The sequence below is a fragment of the Bos grunniens genome, chromosome 19 (genome assembly GCF_055505025.1).
Source record: "Bos grunniens cultivar Pamir isolate PY7600 chromosome 19, Bosgru_T2T1.0, whole genome shotgun sequence".
In the NCBI taxonomy this organism is placed as follows: domain Eukaryota; kingdom Metazoa; phylum Chordata; class Mammalia; order Artiodactyla; family Bovidae; genus Bos; species Bos grunniens.
The window spans coordinates 33221382-33242313 of record NC_141183.1 but is presented as its reverse complement, the minus strand read 5'-3'; the positions used below and the strand labels follow the sequence as shown (position 1 = coordinate 33242313).

Sequence of the window (20932 nt, the reverse complement as noted above, 5' to 3'; positions counted from 1 at the left end):
CTGAAACGTGTTTTGATGAATGGCGTATGTTCTGCTCAGAGTATTTTTGTTTGCAAGAAGCACCAACCCACTCAGAATACCTCGAATGAAAGGAAGCTTATTCAACAACACAGGGGTGTCTTGAGGCTGCAGAAACTCCTGGGCCTCGTGAGAGCGGAGCCGAAAGCCCCTCTCTGGGGCCTTCCTCTTCCCAATGACGCTCCTGTCTCTGGGCCAGGTCTTTGTGGTCACACGTGGTTTGGGAGTGTGCAGAACCTTGCGTGGGAGTGGCATCACCAACTTGATGAACAGGAGTTTGAGCAGGCTCCGGGAGTTGGTGATGGACAGGGAAGTCTGGCGTGCTGCCGTCCAGGGGGTCGCAAAGAGTCGGACACGACTGAGCAACTGAACGGACTGACAGAGCCTTGGAGTGTCTTGACACCAGCACTGACTCAGTGATTTGACACATCCAAATACCCTGACTGGGAGTGCTGCTGACTCTTACTTTACATTCTTGAGAGCAAGAAACTGACGAGTTTAACACAGTTCCTGGGTTGGTTTCCCTGTGTCTGTTTTTTTCATTTCTGGTTCAATGAGCTCTGGCCAGGAAAGTGGAAAAAGTCGTGTGATACAAAATACCCCGAACAAACAAAAACAAGGCTTCCAGGTCCACCCTCTCTATCAGAAAATTAGTGTGGGTCTTACGAAGGGATGCATGGCTGGGCCGATCACCTCAGTAAGTCTATAGGAAGAGACACTGTAGATGTCACTCTGGTTTCTTTTCCACCTTTTTTCTTTTTCTTTTTTTATTTGACTATAATTGTCCCACAATGTTGTATGAATTTCTGCTGTGCAGCATTTTGGATCAGCCATCCAATATCTCCCCCACCTCCTTTTTTTTCTCCACCGATTTGGAAGCTGACTTTATCATAGACTCATTTGTTAAATTTACTAGATCTTTCTTCTGGGTTTTCCATTTGCTTCCACTTATCTACTCTTATATTTATGCCATACTTTTTTTAATATACTTATTTATTTGGCTGTGCTGGGTCTCAGTTGCAGCAAGTGGGATCTTTAGTTGTGGCCTGTGGGATCTAGTTCCCTGACCAGGGATTAAATTCAGGCTCCTTGCTTTGGGATCATGGAGTCTTAGCCACTGGACCACCAGGGAAGTCCCTGGTGATAGTAAATATACTGTTTAGTAATGTTATAATACAGAATATCTGCTTTATTCTGTTATAATACAGAATATCCTCTTTCAGCACATCCTTTTGCAAAATGTCTTGGCTCTTCTCTTGCATTAGTGTTTCCCAGATAGATGTTAGACTCAACTTGTCAGCTTTTTAGTTCATGTATGCGTGGTTCTCGTGAGAATTATTTTTAAACTATGTTTTATGTTATCTGCAGGACTGACCAAAGAATTGCTCAGGGCCAGGATATTGGACACAATATTCTTTTTTTTTTCAATTATGAAAATATGATAACACATGTACAGGAGACTTGGAAAATACAAAACAAAGTTTCATATAGTTCCACTATATAGTACAATTATTTTTTAAGTAGATAAATTAAGATTCTAAGTGGGGTTTCAATATCAAACTCTCAAAAATTAATAGAATGAATATACAGTAGAAGGATGGAGTAGACCTGAAGAGTACTATGAATCAATTCAACATAATTAAGATGTATACAGTTTTCGCACAACAGTCAGATACAAATTCTATTCAAGTTCCTATAGACTATAAACTGGGAGACCCTGGAACATATCCAGGGACATAAAACAAGGTGCAAAACTTTCATGATTGACACCATATTCTTTTTCACTTCTCACCATTGAGCTGAAATCTTGATCCCATATTCCTGGACCCAGTTCTTGTGAACACAGTCTCCACTGACCTCCTTTCTGATGTTTTTCATGAATTTCCCTTTCTTACAGTTTAATATGTCTTTATTTCTCACGGCAGCCTGAGGCTGCTGAAAGGCCACAGGCCTGGGATAAAACAGTGTTTTGCTCAAATCTTTCCTATTTACATGATAAGCTGTGCAGTTTGGGACAGATTATTTAAAGCAAGGAAGATTTTATTCTATTTACATGCTGTACAAAGGTAGTGAATGTGGGGTTGTTTCAAGGATTCCATTAAATGAGATTTTATCTAAAGCAAATAGTCAAGTGTCACCTTAGATGTGGCGACCCTTTTATTAATAGTCAGCCTTCTCTTAGTCACTCAGTTGTGTCTGATTCTTTTGCAACCCCATGGACTGTAGCCCACCAGGCTCCTCTGTCCATAAAATTTTCTTTTTCTAAACCTAGAGACTTATCCATTTCTTTGGGGTTTTGCCTGACTTCACCTCTCAGTGAAAATCATTTTTTTTACTTAAATCGCTACTTCAGTAGGAGTTCTGGGCTCAAACGCCTTGTCAGCTGTTGCACTGAGTTTATTAGTGGAATCAGTGTCTTCGGGCCAGCTGCTAAGATGAATACTCCCTGCTTCCCAGCATGTTCATTGCTACTTTGGAATCCGTCTCCCTTGTGGTTCGGCCGGCATCAGCCAGTTCAGATGCTACAGCTTTATTAGAGGTAGAGCTCAAGCCTTGGCTCTGAAGCCTGTTCACTCCACAGTCTTCACCCTGAATCCTGTCTCATCCCTTCTTCCTGGCCGGCTCCAGGATGCATTATTTTTCTTTGAAAGGAGCCTGCTGGGCTGTTCATTATCCTGGGGTCGGCTCTCCCAGAGTTACTTTCTCAATTTCAATGAACGGTCTTGCTTGCAGGAGAATGGCAGAGGCCATTTTTCTGAGCAGTGCTGTGTAGAGAAGGAAATTAGCTAGACTTGGAGGCAGGCTGCCTTGGACTCAGACGAGAGGTGGTGGTGGCTTTGACTAGAAAGTGAGATGGAGAGCAGTTGGGTGGGTATCAGATGCATTTTGCAGGTAGTCCTCAGAGGGCTCAGTGATGATGGGAAGATGAAATAAAGAGAGGAATCAAGGCTCTAGGACTGGGTAAGTGTGGTGAGGAAGAGTAGGTAGAAACCATTCCGGGAGCTATAGAAGTCAAGGTTTCTTCTGATGGTTGTTATGGATTGAATAGAGTGCTTCAAAAAGATCTGCCTAACTTTTTACAATAGCCAGGACATGGAAGCAACCTGAATGTCCATCAACAGAGGAATGGATAAAGAAGATGTGGTACATATACACAATGGAATATTACTCAGCCATTAAAAAGAATAAAATCATGCCATTTGCAGCAACAAGAATGAACCTAGAGAGTGTCATACTGAGTGAAGTTAAGTCAGACAGAGAAGAAATATTGTATGACATCCCTTACATGTGGAATCTAAAAAGAAATGATGTAAATGAATTTACTTACAAAACAGAAACAGATTCATAGACTTAGAGAACAAACTTATGACGGCCGGGGGCGGATGTTGGTGTCGGGTGGATAAGTTAGGGGGTTTGGGATAGTCATGCACACACTGCTATATTTTAAATGGATAACCAAAGGGACCTGTTGTAGAGCACATGGAACTCTGCTCAATGTTATGTGGCGGCCTGAATGGGAGGGGACTTCAGGGAGAATGGATACATGTATATGGCTGAGTCCCTTCACTGTTCACCTGAAATGATCACAACATTGTTAATTGGCTACACCCCAATACAAAATAAAAAGTTCAGAAAGATCTGCTAAAGCCTGAGTCCTTGTAAACGTGGCCTTATTTGGAAATAGGATTTTTGCAAATGTAAGCAAGTGACAGTGAGGTCACAGTGAAGGAAGGGCGAAGCTCTGTCCATTACAGCGGCTGATGCTATAGGAATAGCTGAGTAGAGAGATGGAAATATAAGCTGGCAGAAAGGAACTGAAAACAAAGCATGAGGGGAAGAAAGTGACTCTCAGCAGCTCTTAGCGAATTATCTTCTGCAGGGCAGCAGAGAAGCGGGGCAGTGACTGGGCCGGGAGGCCTGGGGTCAGGAGAGCATTGTGTCTACAGCTGTGAGTGTCTGGAGGAGTTGAAGTGTGGCTGAGCCTGTCGAGGGAGGCAGCCTGGTGACTGGGAAGGAGTGGGGTGCTTTGAGGAACTAAGTCCTTGAGAAGGTGAGAGGGGGTGGGTATTGACAAGGGTGTTTCACCCGCTTCAGTAGGGGGGGAGACAGAGGGAAAGGGTGGATGTCCATTTCCTATGAATGAGAGATTTCTTTCTTACCACTCCAATCTCTTCATGGAGTAGGAAGCCCGGTCATCAGATGGAGGCGATGGGGAGCCGGAAGTGTTGGAGGTTCCAGGAATGAGGAGAAACCAGAAAAGACACTGGAAAGTGAAAGAGAACATTCTGTGGGGTGGAAGCAGACTCGCAGAGGAACCAGTGCCGCCTGAGGGGAGACAGAGTGGCTTCCTCTTGATGTCACGTGGTTTCCTCTGGCTAGATCTTCACAAGGCTGTCTTTTCCAAAGCACATGCTCAGTCACTCAGTCCGACTCTTTGTGACCCCCGCGGACTGTAGCCCGCCTGGCTTGCCTCTGTCCATGGAATTTCCCAGGCAAGAATACCAGATTGTATTACCATTTCCTTCTCCAGGGGATCTTCCCAAACCAAGGATCGAAACCTCAACTCTAGCGTCTCCTGCATTGGCAGGTGGATTCTTTACCACCGAGCTACCTGGGAAGCCCCATTTTCCAACACATGGCTAACGATTGCAGACAGTACCCTAAACTGCCAAGGGATGACAATATTACCAGCGTGAACCTTGAAATTCTCCCCAAATAATGGGGAGCAGAAAGACCTTTCTGGAGTTTTGGATAATTGTGAACCTAAGACTGTTTCTTTCCTTTCTGCCTGGAGTATTTGGAAATATTCAGTACAGTAGAGAAGGTTTGGACCTCTAGTAATAATTATTATTATAGTAATGACTTATCAAAGAAGTGTAAAATGCTCTGTGCTTTATATGCGTTCATGCATTTAACTTCAAACTCCTAACATCCTTATGAGGCCAGCAGCATTCCCATTTTATGGATGAGGCTATCTGAGGCTAATGGTTTGTCCAGAGCCATATGGCCTGTGTCAGAGCCAGGCTGATTTTTTGGAAGTCTGTGCTTTTACCACCTATCTGTTATTGAGACATGTCTGGGGTATATGAATATAAATCTATTCTCATTGATAACTTCTAGGATATACACACTAGTTTGCACATTAAATTGCCTTCCCATTGGGAGATAGAGTCAGAAAAAAGATGATAGCCCCCCACCCTGCAATTCTTGCCTCTCCAGTTGCTCCTTTTGCTCTGTGTCTGTTGGACACATGGGTCTCTCTTGCATGTTTCAGAAGAGATGAAGTCCCTTGAGCAGAGGGAGGAAGCATGGCTTTCCTAGAAGCATGATTGAATGAATGGAACCCCAAGAATATTTAGGTTCTGTCCTAAATCACTGGTGAGTCATGCTGGGACTTTGTATAATTATTGAACCTCTCTGAGACTGTTGATTCATCTGCAGAAAGGAGATAATATTAATATGGTCTTCAAATATTTTCTCTAGATAATAAAAGGCATTCATTGCCAACGTCTCCATGGAATGCCACCTGATAAAACTCTATAAGATTTAGAGGTTTTCAGCATCCTTCCATTGACCCCCCACTAATCTGGATGCACTCAGAAAGAAGCTCAGTGTTTTTGTTGAGAGAAGTCAAGAGACAGAGGGGAAAACAGACCCCATCACCCCATGGCTAAGTCACTGCCTATAAATCTGCATTGTGATAACAAAAGAGACCCTGGTGGTCCAGTGGTTAGGACTTCCCCTTCCAATGTAGGGGGTGCGAGTTCGATCCCTGGCCAGGGAGCTAAGATTCCCACGTGCCTCGTGGCCCCAAAACCTAAAATAAAACATAAAACAGAAGCAGTGTTGTCACAAATTCAATAAAGACTTTAAAAATGGTTCACATCACAAGAAATTTATTTTAAATATGAAGAGAGAGTCTGAGTGATTCACAGATTTCCTGGTTGACCCCTGCGTCTCTCCTAATCTCCTAAAAGGTTTGGGACATCGTAGGAGTCTTGCCTGCCTGCATCCTTTGCCCCTTCTCCCCAGGCCTGCTTCAGATCTCCTCTTGGCCAGGGTCCTGGCTTTCAATGAGACAGAAGTGAAATGGTGTCATAGTCAGAGACGGGAAGTTTTGGTTAGATGCTGGGCATCTTTCCAAGGGGATTACAGCTAGCACATCTGAAGAAAAAATAAGTGGCACACTGGGGTCTCCTGAAATAGAAATCCATCTCTGTACCTTCCTAGGTACAGAGGAGGCCATGGGCTGCATGGGCATCGGGGAGAGCTCTGATCTGGAAATGTGCGGATTTTTGTCACAGCTGGCAATGACCTTGGACTGTTCGTTCTCCCTCCCAAGCCCCAGTTTCCTCATCTGTAAATCTCGAGGCTAGAAAAGGTGACCTTGAACCCTCCTCCAGTTCTAAGATTCCCTGATTGTATCCTGGGAGGAGGAGGGCTTCATCCTTCTAAAAACCCTGAAAATTAATGCCACCACCAGTAAATACTCTCACTCTCTCTTACTCCCTTGGTAAATAATTAGGATGCACTAGAGATATGGTTTTTAAACTTTAATTTTGAGCCATGTGATGCTTTCTTAAAAAAAAAACCCTAAAACATACATAATATACAAGAGAGTAATATACAAGAGAGCACAGCAAAGCCCACCTATTACAGTGGATGAAGTTGACCTAGAGTTTGCCCTTGACAAATATAGAGACCTCTGCAGAGTATATGGGGCTTCCCTGTTGGCTCAGACAGTAAAGAATCTGCCTGCAATCCAGGAGACCTGGGTTTGATCCCTGGGTCAGGAAGAGCCCCTGGAGAAGGAAATGACTACCTGCTCCAATGTTCTTGCTGGAGAATCCCATCGGCAGAGGAGCCTGGTGGGTTACAGTCCATGGGAGTGCAGACAGTTGGACACGGCTGAGCAACTAACACTTTCACTTCACACAACGTACATATTGATGTTTTTTGTTTGTTTGGTTTGGTTTCAAGCACAAAGTACCGGTTTTCGTAAATACAAACCAGCAAAACCGATGATTCAGAGGACATTTATCTGAATGGAAATGGTCCTTTTATGAATGACTTTCTGTAAGATTTCTCACTAATGCCATGGTTGTTGTTATAGTTTAGTCGCTCAGTTGTGTCCAACTTTTTTGCGTCTCCATGGACTGTAGTCCACCAGGCCCCTCTGTCCATGGGATTCTCCAGGCAAGAATACTGGAGTGGGTAGCCATTTCCTTCTCCAGGGGATCTTGCCCACCCAGGGATTGAACCTGTGTCTCCTGCCTTGGCAGGTGGATTTTTTCATCACTGAGCCACCTGGAAGCCTAGTGCCATGGTTGCCAACCTGTAGTCTAGCTTCTGCCCCCACCCCCACCCTGCTTGAGATTCTCTTTCATCTGCATTTGATGAGAATCCCATGTTTTCCTAGGGCCCAACGATAATAGGATGAAAAGCACCAAACCAAAAGTCAAGGTCAGGGGTTCGTTTCCAAAGTTGTCTACCAATGTGACCTTGACAATGTCTCTTTCCCCTCTCTCTGTTTTACATTTCTTCTTTTTTCCAATGAGCGTATCGGGCAAGGTGGTTCCCATACTCTTCTGGCAATCTAGAATTGCTTACCTCAGCCTTCATAGCTGTGAACACCTTCACCAGCTGGCCTTCACCAGCTGGCCTTCACCAGCTGGGCTGCACACCTGGCCCCCTCCCCAGGTCTCCGGGCTACAGAGTCAGCAGAGGGTAGATGCCAGAGGGGAAATCTTCGGGTTTGCCTGGAGTATTTACCAACAGCTCCACTGACTGCACAGACTCTGGAGGAAACAGCCCCCATGTGCTTATGTGAGCACTTGAATTGTCACATAAAACAAAGCATTCCCAGTAGCTGTTCTCCAGAGACTTTTAAACTAGTAAATAGTCATTGTCAGTTCAAGCTGCAATTAGACCTGGCCTGCCCCCAGTTTACACTGGTACAATGAGCTTAGAGCCACTTTATTCACTCAACCAAAGGTACTGCATGGAGGAACGCAGGCCTCGGGACTCTCAGCCCCAGATCCCTCGTGGAGCCGTGGGTGTGGGCTCTTGGGAACTAGAAGAGCCCTAGGATTTCCTGGAGAAGAGCTCTCGGGCCAAATAGTAAAACTCAAGCTCTCTGCAGTCTGCCCTTGACTCTCTCTGTCCTGAGGTCAGCCTGAGGCACATGCAGAACAAGAGGACCCCAGGGAGTTCCCTGCAGGGGATAAAGGAAAGACCATGGTCTTGACGTGAGTAGCAGCTCCCATATATTGAGGCTTATTGGTGCAGAGAATCAGACAAAACGATTGACACACAGGATCTCGTTTAATCCTCACCACCCTCCTGCCAGGTGGGTATTAGTGTCTGTGTTGGATAAATGCCTTGTCATTTACACAAGGAAAAGTGGCCCCCCTCACATCCTGGCCCCTATACTTCTTTTTATAAATGACATTTGTAAGACGTGGGTTTTTTTTTTTTCGTATGAGGAAGTACAAAGAGAAAAACAAAGAATGACCTGTGATCTCACTCCCTAATACCAGATAACCTCTGTCAATAGTACAAAAATAAAAATAACACATATACGTGTTTAGGAAATTCAGACAGTAAAGGAAGTGATAAAGCTCAGAGGTAGGGACTTTCCTGCTGGTCCAGTGGCTGACACTTTGTCTTCCAAAGTAGAGGGTACAGATTCAGTCCCCGGCCAGGGAGCTGAGATCCCACATGCCTCGTGGCCAAAAACAAAACAAACAAACAAACCAAAAACAGAAGCAATATTGTAATGAATAAAGATGTTAAGAAGTGGTCCGTATAAAAAAAATCTTAAAAAAATTCAAAGGTAAAGACATCCCTTCCTTCCAAACTCTCTCCCCAAAGGAAAGAAAGTTTTAGTATTTTGGCTTCATGATTATTTGCAGGAAAAAAAAAATTTAGTATAAAGCAGACTACCTGTAATGGGTCTCTGTATAGACTCTCTGAGTATAGTATTTTCATTTTTATTTTGTTGTGTTGTTGTCCTTTAGTCTCTAAGTCAGCTTTTGGGATCTCATGGACTGTAGCCCTCCAGGCTCCTCTGCCCAAGGGATTCCTCGGGCAAGGAGCGGGTTGCCATTTCCTTCTCCAGGGGATCTTTTCCTGCATCCGCAGGTGGATTCTTTACCACTGAACCACCTGGGAAGCCCATTATATAAAAGAAATGATACTGAAACATTGCCCTACCCTTTGGGTTTTTTTCCTCCACTTTTTGTACCTTAAAGCTCTTCCCACATGGGCATGTAATGCAGCCCTCCCTTATCCTTTTTAATAGCTAAGTACTATTCTATCACTTGGATGATTCCTCCTATTGACAGAGACTACTGTAATCAGCGGTTCACAGCCCTACCTGGGGCTTCACTGGTGGCTCAGTTGATAAACAATCTGCCTGCAATTCAGGAGACCTGGGTTCGATCCCCGAGTCAGGAAGATCCCCTGGAAGAAGAAATGGCAACCCACACCAGTACTCTTGCCTGGGAAATTCCGTGGGCTATAGTCTGTGGAGTCAGACACGACTTAGTGACTAAACCACTGCCACGTGTCTAGCCTAATTCATATATTATGGAAAAACTTGAGAGCACACATGTAGGGGAAATTCCTAGCACTGAGATACTGAGTCAATGGCCTGTCCTTCAAAGGGACATCACTAATGTATCCTCCCACTGGCAGCAATGAGAGAGCTCATTCCCCTGGCACTGAGTCTCCTTGAATGCTTCAGTTTTGCCAAATTGATTTCTGTTTTTTTTTTTTTTTTGAAAAAAATAGCTCATGTTTTGATTTGCATTTTCTTAATAATGAAAGTGAAAGTCACTCAATCATGTCCGACTCTTTGCAACCCCATGGACTGTACAGTCCGTGGAATTCTCCAGGCCAGGATACTGGAGTAGGTAGCCATTTCATTCTCCAGGGGATCTTCCCAACCCAGGGATCGAACCCAGGTCTCCCGCATTGCAGGCAGATTCTTTACCAGCTGAGCCACTAAGGAAGCCCAGTTAATGATGAGTTAGGGTTAATCACATTTTTATATCTCCATTGACTTTTAAATTTTTGGGGGGGGATTAGGGTAATTTCCTATTCATATTCCTTGTTCATTTTCCCTCATATATTTTTATTATTATCATTATTTTTGGTGGTTATGATTATAGTAATGCTAAAAATTCTCCAAGCCAGGCTTCAACAATACATGAACCATGAACTTCCAGATGTTCAAGCTGGTTTTAGAAAAGGCAGAGGAATCAGAGATCAAATTGCCAATATCTGCTGGATCATTGAAAAAGCAAGAGAATTCCAGAAAAACATCTATTTCTGTTTTATTGACTATGCCAAAGCCTTTGACTGTGTGGATCACAATAAACTGTGGAAAATTCTGAAAGAGATGGAAATACCAGACCACCTGACCTGCCTCCTGAGAAATATGTATGCAGGGCAGGAAGCAACAGTTAGAACTGGACATGGAACAACAGACTGATTCCAAATAGGAAAAGGAGTACGTCAAGGCTGTATATTGTCACCCTGCTTATTTAACTTGTATGCAGAGTACATCATGAGAAACGCTGAGCTGGAAGAAGCACAAGCTGGAATTGAGATTGCTGGGAGAAATATCAATAACCTCAGATATGCGGATGATGCCACCTTTATGGCAGAAAGTGAAGAGGAACTAAAAAGCCTCTTGATGAAAGTGAAAGTGGAGAGTGAAAAAGTTGGCTTAAAGCTCAACGTTCAGAAAACTAAGATCATGGCATCTGGTCCCATCACTTCATGGGAAATAGATGGGGAAACAGTGGAAACAATGTCAGACTTTATTTTTCTGGGCTCCAAAATCACTGCAGATGGTGATTGCAGCCATGAAATTAAAAGACGCTTACTCCTTGGAAGGAAAGTTATGACCAACCTAGACAGCATATTCCAAAGCAGAGACATTACTTTGCCAACAAAGGTCCGTCTAGTCAAGGCTATGGTTTTTCCAGTGGTCATGTATGGATGTGAGAGTTGGACTGTGAAGAAAGCTGAGCACCGAAGAATTGATGCTTTTGAACTGTGGTGTTGGAGAAGACTCTTGAGAGTCCCTTGAACTGCAAGGAGGTCCAATCAGTCCATCCTAAAGGAGATCAGTCCTGGGTGTTCATTGGAAGGCCTAACGCTAAAGCTGAAACTCCAGTACTTTGGCCACCTCATGCGAAGAGTTGACTCATTGGAAAAGACCCTGATGCTGGGAGGGATTGGGGGCAGGAGGAGAAGGGGATGACAGAGGATGAGATGGCTGGATGGCATCACCAACTCGATGGACATGTGTTTGAGTAAACTCTGGGAGTTGGTGATGGACAGGGAGACCTGGCGTACTGCACTTCATGGGGTCGCAAAGAGTCTGAGCAACTGAACTAAACTGAACTGATGATTATTGATGGGCTTCCCATATGGTGCCAGTGGGTAAAGAACCTGCCTGCCAACGCAGGTAGATGTAAGAGATGCGGGTTTGATCCTTGAGTTGGGAAGATCCCCTGGAGGAGGGCATGGTAACTCACTCTAGTATTAGTGCCTGGAGAATCCCCATGGATAAAGGATCCTGGTGGGCTACAGTGGTCCATTGGGTTGCAAAGAGTCGGACATGACTGAAGCGACTTAGCACGCACGCACGCAGGATTATTGATATGATGGAGCTTTTTGTAAATGAAGGGAAACCCCTTTCTCACACATTAGACCGTAGGATATTACATGTGTTTTGATGTTGGTCTATGGCCTGTTTTCTGTGAAGAAGATCACCAGTGGAATGGCTACAGAGCAGGGTCCTGGCCAGCACCGTCAAGCTTCCTTCCAACTTGCCAGAGACCAGCTCCCCCGTCTGTTCTGAGCAAAGCAGTCCTTTGCAAGCAGGCTCTAACGATGGAGCATTGTTCCCCCGATGAAGGAAGCTAGTTCTGGTTTTATTTTATCACAGTAATGTATTTTATTGCCCCATTTGCATACCAGATTTTCCAGGGCAACTCCAGTATTACTCAAATTTATTTCTGTCAATAAAGACAATTTGTTAAATGTTATGTATAATCTAATTCACCAGTCTTTTCTTAATGAATTTTTGGATTTGTGTACTGTATAGATTACAAATAAGCACATCCATGACTTTAGAAATTCTATAGTTTTACTTCTTGCTTGACAGATTTCATCATCAGGCAGCTTTTTTCCTTCTCCTAGTGAAGACTGGAGGATATTTTAGTCTCTGAGTTTTTAAAAACTGGAAACTCTTTATTTCCTTTATTGTTGGAGAATAATTTGGCAGTGAATTAAATACTTGGGCAACAGTTCCATCTTTGTATCTATCCATCGTCTATATAATCTGTGTATTCATCCATCATCCATCAATGTGTCTATCTATAGCTATCTTAGAAACAAAATAAAATACTTATTTGAGTCAGACATGTCCACAGAAGTATCTGGTTTCCTAATATCAGTATTGATCACGTCCAAGAATTTCTTGGTACTTATATAACACTATCGTCATCGTGAAGTTGCTCAGTCGTGTCCGACTCTTCGTGACCCCATGGACTGCAGCCCACCAGGCTCCTCCGTCCGTGGGATTTTCTAGGCAAGAGTACTGGAGTGGGGTGCCATTTCCTTCTCCAATATATATAACACTATATATGCATATATTTAAACAATGTAGTGGTGTGTTATCGGAGAAGGCAATGGCACCCCACTCCAGTACTCTTGCCTGGAAAATCCCACGGACGGAGGAGCCTGGTAGGCTGCAGTCCATGGGGTCTCGAAGAGTTGGACACGACTGAGCGACTTCACTTTCACTTTTCACTTTCATGCATTGGAGAAGGAAATGGCAACCCACTCTTGTGTTCTTGCCTGGAGAATCCCAGGGATGGGGGAGCCTGGTGGGCTGCCGTCTATGGGGTCGCACAGAGTCAGACACAACTGAAGCGACTTAGCAGCAGCAGCAGCAGCAGTGGTATGTTATATGTTTTGTTTTTTTTTTTAATTTATTTTTAACTGAACAATAATTGCTTTACAATGTTGTATTGGTTTCTGGTGTACAACACGTGAATCAGCTGTAAGTATACATATATCCCCTCCCTCTCACACCTTCCTCCTGCCTCCCCCATCCCATCCTCTAGGTCATCGCAGAGCACCAAACTGAACCCCCTATATTATATAGCAGCTTTGCATCAACTATCTGTTTTACACATGGTAGTATATTTATGTTGGGGTTTCCCAGGTGGCTCAGTGGTAAAGAATCCACCTGCCAACGCAGGAGACGCGGATTTGATCTCTGAGTCCGGAAGATCCCCTCCCGAAGGAAATGGTAACCCACTCCAGTATTCTTGCCTGGGAAATCCCATGGAGAGAGGAGCCTGGTGGGCCACAGTTCGTGGGTTGCAAAAGAGTCAGACACAACTGAGTGACTGAGCACACAGTATATGTATGTTGATGTTATTCTCTCAATTCATCCTGGGCAGGAATAGGGATGCAGACATAGAGAAGGGACTTGTGGATACAGCAGGGGAAGGAGAGGGTGTTGCAGGTTTTAAAACTCTCTCTCTATGATGTCATCCTGTTTACCTTCAGCTAGTTGAGTGTGGTCCTTAACACTGCAACTAAGAATGCTCCATGTTGATACTTAGAGCTCTGGTTCATTTCAACTGTACAGAGTTGAGTAGGGTTACATTATATGAATATACCTCGAGTTGGCTCATTGGAAAAGACCCTGATGCTGGTAGGGATTGGGGGCAGAAGGAGAAGGGGATGGCAGAGGATGAGATGGCTGGATGGCATCACCAACTCAATGGACATGAGTTTGAGTGAACTCCGGGAGTTGGTGATGGACAGGGAGGCCTGGCGTGCTGTGACTCATGGGGTCATAAAGAGTCAGACACAACTGAGCGACTGAACTGAACTGATTTATCCCAGGAGTTCTTTCCCCAGTTTATTAGAAACAGTATTGCTCATGAACATCCTTGCATGTATCTCCTTATGCACACATTTGAGGATTTATCTCAGGCACAGACCTGAAGGTGAAATTGCTGGTTCTGTGGTACATCTATCATCAACTTTATTAGCCATCACCAGGGTTCCTTCCAAAGCACTTGCACCAGTTTACACTCCCACCAGAAGTGTGCAAGAGTTCTTGTTTCTGCCTCTACATGCCCAGAGTCCCAGGAATTTTTATTTTTGCCAGTCTACTGGGTGCGAAATGTTACCTCATTATAGTTTTAATTTGAATTTCCCTGATTACTTTTGAGATGGAACACCACTTTATGCATATTGGACCTTTGAATTTTCTCTTCTGTGACTTACCTTTTCATCTCTTTGGCCTGATTTTTCCTATTGAGTTGTCTTACTTTCTTATTAATTTGAAGTTATTTGTGTTTTCTGGATATTAATATAAACATACGTTTCTATCCATTGACTTATAGTTTCATGATTGCTTTTGAAGTATCATAGTTTAACTCTTTCTGGTTTATGAATGAGCACAGGTTTTATTTTCATTCCTGGTTAATACAGAAGTCTCAACTTTAGTTAAAGTTCAACAAAAAGAAGTGTACCTTTGCTTTTAGAAGGTGATTTAACCAGAAACAAAGAAACAAACTCAACAAAACAAGAAAAAAACACTTCTTGAATTTTTTTATTGAGGTATAATTGATATACAAAATTATATTAGTATTTGACATTTGTGTATAATGCACTGCAAAATGATCGTTGTAGTCAGCCTAGTTACCATCTGTCACCATGCAAACATAATACAATATTATTGACTACTTTCCCCAGGCTGAACTATATACCCCCATGATTTATTTATTTTATAACTGGAAGTTTGTGCTTCTCCATCTCCTTCATCCGTTTTGTCTCTCCTCCATCCTCTCCTGTCTACTGAAATAATGGTCTCAAAAGTCTTTAAAAGGTTGCTTTACTTTCTGTAGGTTTAGTATTTTATGAAGTTGGTTTGCATTTCTCCCTTTTTTTCTTAAATGGCATTTCACTAGTGAATATATCTAGATATCGATCCTTCTAATGTATGTCTGATATTTGACTAAAGATTAAAGTCTTCTATCTGCTCAAAAAAAGTCTATTAACTTGTAATTATTGCTTCTGAATTATCTCTTCTGTTTCTCTCCTGGGCATCTTATTTTAAACAGATAGTAACTTCTAGAGTTGTCCTTTTTTTTTTTTTTCTCATCTTTTCTCCTTTCTCTCTCCTTCCCCACTGAGTACCCAGTGGGCCTCTCTCATTGGAATTGACTTCACCAGTTTCTTCAGTATGCACACTCTTGTCCATATTTACAACTCAGGCAAACTGCCTAGGTTACTTTCTTTCACTCCCATAGCTGTGGGTGGAATTTAACCAATGCAAAATTCTCATAAATTTTATTGAAGTCATTCAGATATTGCCTCATTTTCCCCCTCCTATTTTTTATAGCACATCTCTTTTACAGAGAAACTTTCTGTTTACTCAAAGCTGCTTTCTTTTAAAAAAAGAAAAAATACATATAACTTATTTACTCCGGCTCGGCTGAGCCTTTGTTGCTGCATGTAGGCTTTCTCTCACTGTGGGGGCTCCTCTTGCCGAGCACGGGTTGGGGGTGTGCAAGCTTCAGTAGTTGTTCTGCACGGGCCTAGCTGCCCGGAGGAAAGTGGCATCTTTCTGGACCAGGGATACAATCTGTGTCCCCTGCCTTGGCAGGTGAATTCTTAACCACTGGACCACCAGGGAAGCCCCACCTTTGTGGGACCTGATCGGGGGCTGTGTGTGTGTGGTGTTGACACGTGGATAATCCACACTACTTGAGTGTGCTCACAGAGCGCCCCCTAGCCTCTATTTGGAGCTCTGCTGGGTATAGGGCTGTTTCTCTGGAACTGCAACTTGGGCAAAATTTGTGCTGCTGTGGCCTACCTTGAGGCCCAGCATCAAGTCATGGGGTCAAGCATGGGGTCAAGGCTGCAGAGAAGAGAAGCGATTCCCCTGGGTCCTGGCTCAAGTCTCAGAGAAGAGTCATGTCGACACGTGTTCAGACCGAGGGGTGAGCTGGCTTGGGGAGAGCTATAGAAAGATTGTGGGTGTAGGGATGGGTACACGTGGTTGGGATCCAGGGTCTGCCACTGCCTAGCTCCATGAACTTAGAAAACTGACCATTGTTACACAGGGCTCTTGTGAGGAGGAAATGAAGCCAGGTGTGCAAGAGAGAACTGACAAGGGGGTTTGGAGTCAGAAGACCAGGATGCTATGTGGAAAATCTAAAAAGAAATGATACAAATGAACTTATTTACCAAACAGACTCACAGACTTAGAGAATGAGTTTATGGTTGCCAGGGGGTAAGGTTGAGGGGGGAGAGATAATTAGAGAGCTTGAGATGGTCATGTACACACTGGTATATTTTAAATGGATAACCAGTAAGGATCTACTGTATAGCACAGGGAACTCTGCTCAGTATTATGTGGCAGCCTGAATGGGAGGGGGGTTTGGGGGAGAATGGATACATGCATATGTATGGCTGAATCCCTTCGCTGTTCACCCGCAACTATGACAACGCTGTTATTTGGCTATAGTCCAATACAAAATAAAAAGTAAAAAAAAAAAAAAAGAAGAAGACTGGGATGCTAGTGATGGCTCAGTCATCTTCCAACTTCCCACCCTTGGCCTCAGTTTTTCTACCAATAAAATGGGAGAATAATATTTTAATAATACAGAACTTACAATGCAGTAATGATTAAAACTTTAAGAAAATTGTGTATGAACGATCTTTGTAAACTGCATAATGCTACGGAATGTTTGCTGTTGTGTCATACAGATGAAACCCTGTTTTCAGAGGCTCTGTGCCTCTGTCTGGCCCACAGTAGGGATCGGGTGATTGAGTTGGCTTTCAGTCAGCTCAGCCCCAAAGCAGTAAGCAGCACTTAGCCCTGAGGGACCTTGTTCCAGCTGACAGATAAGAATGATTTCAAGTAGCAAAGGTACTGTTTATTGTGCCATCTCTCTCGGTATTGATTGGTTTATCAAAAATCTTATTTATAAGGAGCACAAAAATAAACCAAACTCTGAAGGATGTATCGGAGGTTCTGAATTAACGAGGTCCAAATTTATGAGATTTCGGAATTGCTACTTCCATTTCTTACTCTTCTGTTGGGAGGGGCAGTAGGGGGAAGTAACTCGTTACAGGACAAGGGTCCCCCTCTTCTTGGGGCTTGTACTGTACCCCTCCACACTCCCTTGTCCTTCTCTCCTTCATCCCTCAATGAAGTTGCATTTTTCCGGGATGAGAGTTGGGTTTCTGGAGTCGTGACATGGCTTGGGATACGGTTAGAAGCCTCTTAGTTCAGCTCCAATAATTCTTTTCTATAAAATTCTGGGTTGTGACTACAGTCTTTTACAGCCAGAAAGTTCCTCGTGGAAAGCTGTGTGCCCCAAGGAAGGAGGTATTTATTCCAGAGTGGAGGACATATGGGAGACAGTGGTAAAATTCTTTTATATTCCTGATACACTTGGATTACAGATCTCAGACTCAAGCAGCAGTATCATCAGGGTGACTAGATAGAAATGCAAGCTCTTGAGGCCCATCCCAGATCAAATGACTCAGAAATTCTGGGGGTGGGGCCCAGCAGGCTTTAACCTGCCCTCCTGTTTTTTCTGACGCACACTCAGGGTTGAGACCCTCTGATCTGGGAGAAGGCAGAAACTAGTCCAGCCAGACTCCACTCTTCAGAGGAAGGATGCTGGAGTCCAGGACCTAAATAGAGGGCAGGGCAAGGCACCCACGAGGACTCCAGCAAATGCTCACTGCCCCCCCGACCCCCACGAGCAAACTGAACCTCGGTTGTTTATACGTTTACTCTAGGGCAGTGGTTCTTCTTCCCTGTGTGAAAATGTCAGTCACTCAGTCATGTTCAACTCTTTGCAACCCCATGGACTGTAGCCCACCAGGCTCCTCTGTCCATGAAATTCTCCAGGCAAGAATACTGGAGTGGGTTGCCATTCCCTTCTCCAGGGGATCTTCCCAACCCAGGGATCAAACCCAGGCCTCCCACATTGCAGACAGATTTTTTATTATATGAGCCACATGAGAACCACCTGGAGACCTCCTTTAAAAAAAAAAACACAAAAAAACACCTCCTGATCAACTGAATCAGAATCCCTGGAGCAGTGTTAGGACATTTGTATTTTTAAAAGCTTCTGGATGAATCCAACATGCACCCATTTTTTGATATCTAATGCAGAGGATGCATTGCTAAGAAAAAAAAATGTGATTTAGGTTATCTACATTTATTGTACATTTTTCCATTAGAAATGTATTTCACCTATTTATAGTGACATGCTCATTATAGGAAAAAACTTGGAAAATACAGAAAAGCTGAAAGCAGAGAAGAAATAAAACTCGTGTTCCAACCATCTAAAGGTGGTGGTCGGTATCAGTGTGTTTTCTTTCAATCTTGTTCTTTTGTTGTTGTTGTTTTAAACTACACTGGTTTGCACTTTTTACAGAATTGTGGTCATACTTACTATAGTATTTTCTTCCACTTTTTTACTTAACTTTACATCTTAGGTAGTCTTCTCAGTGTTTAATTGTTAAGTACAGTTTTTAACATGCTCTTGTGGCAACATGACATATGTGTGGCTTTCTCCACTTTCACATGTACATACTTCAAGATGGCATTTAGAGAGGTCTTTCTTTCTTTTTAAGGCCTGTACTTCAGGGGTACTGTGAAATCCTACATCAAATGTCAGAAGCAGAACAGTAACTATTTTTCTCTTTGCATGTCTTCTCCCAGGGTCTAAGACTTTTCTTCACCCCCAACCCCACAGGTAGACGGAGAGAGGAGGCTGACGAGGGATAAAATCTTACTGCAGAAAGTTGAAAGAGAAAAGCACATAAATATTTTCCCAGTGTTTCACAGCCACCGCCCTACTTGTCAGCCTCAGTGACGTTGGATTTCTCCTAAGCCCCAAGGCTATAGTTCATAGGATGAGGTATGATTCATAAACATGCACACACATGGAGCATTTCGATCAGAACCACATTTCTATGCTCCAGGAAGAAAGAAACCAAAGGAATAAGACAAGAAAAAGAAAGGAGGAAGCTGGGACAAAGCACAGGATGGTAGGCCAAGTTCAGTTCAGACTGAAGTGCTGATGTGCTCAGTCAGAAATGCCAAAGTCAAGTGCTTTCCCCCACCTCTGCTTCCAACATAAGCTTCCCAGAACTTTCTTCTTTGTTGCAGTTATATGTGTGTGTATGTGTGTGTGTGTGTGTGTATAGATATATACACAATATATGTGTATATATTTAAAATTTTAATATATAGAGTATGTAATATATATTATATATGGCATACTTCATATATACTTTATATATTTATAATATATATTATATATAAATTTATGAAATAATATTTTATATATATATATATCTTCCTTGATTGCTTCTACCTTCTGACTTAGCTGCTGATTTGAAATTAAGTTCACCGCCATTTTCGAGTGAACTGGAACAGCAGCCTTTGTCTTCTTGTTGGTGTCATGGATGTGCCAGGTAATTCTGCCCCGTCTTCTTGCAGGACATTATGGGAAGGATGCTTACCGAAGTGGAGGACCTGATCTCCATAACTTCATCTCATCTGGATTTGTCACATTAGGAAGAGGACACACGAAGGGTACAGTGGAAACCATTTTTTACTAAAATACAGAGGTTGCCTAGGGAACCCCGATCTGAAAGGCGAAGATGGTGTGGAGGCCAGAGGCTGGTCCGGGACAGGATAAGTGGGGTGGTTCCATGGCTGCTTACCCTGATGACATGCGTGGCTTCACAGGTGTGACTTTAGAAGGCAATAATAGACTCCCAAGAGGCATGCGTCCTGGCCCGCCCATGGCGTGGAGCAGGACACAGATGCCCGTGGCTCCCCGTGGGATGGGACCGCAGGCAGCATGGCGGGAAACACTGCTGACGGACGCAAAGTGTTCCTTCTCCTCTTGGCTATTATTCCTCTTCCGTTTGAAAGCCACATTTAACACCTCGATGTCAATGTTCTGTCCTGGGGGGTGTTGAAGCCGGCACGCATGTCGAGAGTTTCAGCGTCCTAAGTGTGTCTATGTAAACTCTCCGTGATGGGGACACGAAGGTAGAGGTTACACAGACCTTCCAGCCACAAGCTGAACTCTAACGTGGCATTTCTGCTGAGCTGCTTTATGACCTAGCCGACAGCTTGCAGAGCATCTGTGCAGGGGGTGTGGCATCCTCCATCCTGTCTTTTGTTTCAACAGAGTTCTACTAGTCTTGTGAGCATCCTGTCATACCAAGAGTAACTGGATCCCCCGCCCTTTGATTACCTTCCTAACACCTGTGTACTGTGATAGACAACTGTGAATTCTGTTGTAGGGATGGTGTATCCCTGTCTTCCTCTGAAATATGTGTTTGTTCCAAGTGTGAGTGAACAAGGAACTTTGCGATTTTTTTTCTTACGTTCCGTGCACCCAATTTTTAAATTCCCTATGTGATGTTTGTTCATCCTATAGAGAAAAAAAAAATCTGTATCTGTGTATGTATTTTCTGTTGTGTCTCTTTGTGTCTAAATAAAGTTTATTGAGGATTCAGGTGGCATTTGTGGCTCCTGAGAGTTGCAGAATCAAATTGGGACCAGATGACTTGGGAAGGGGTTTTCTGGTAAAAGATACAAACCTAGACATCCTAGACACACTCATATCAACTCAAGGCTGTGATGTGTGACCTCCGTGTCATCTGCTTTGGGGTAAATACCCATCACTCTGAAAGAAATTAGAAGGGAGCATTTTCAACCCACAATAAACATTTCTTATCTCACACAGTTTCTGTGGGTCAGGAACTGGGGAGCAGCTCAATTGGGTGCTTCTGGCTCGGGGTGTTTTTGTGAGGTTACATT

The 20932-nt window shown here is 43.5% G+C and overlaps 1 protein-coding gene across 9 annotated transcripts in view; it reads left to right on the top strand.

The window, feature by feature from the left end:
• The window catches only part of SHISA6 (shisa family member 6), a 262969-nt gene that overhangs the window by 112349 nt on the left and 129688 nt on the right, over positions 1 to 20932 (top strand). For 5 of the 9 annotated variants that reach the window (XR_015147875.1, XM_086358830.1, XM_086358827.1 and 2 more), the window contains one exon: positions 19595 to 19690. The exons of 1 other annotated variant lie outside the window; for it this stretch is intronic. Coding sequence is in view for 7 of the 8 variants with exons in the window: in XM_086358830.1 (XP_086214956.1) it covers positions 19595 to 19690 (96 nt within the window). In the remaining variant the exon portion in view is untranslated. Of the gene's footprint in view, positions 1 to 19594; positions 20632 to 20932 lie in introns of those variants that run through there. 3 more of the 9 variants (XM_086358834.1, XM_086358835.1, XM_086358832.1) reach the window with 2 other exon arrangements.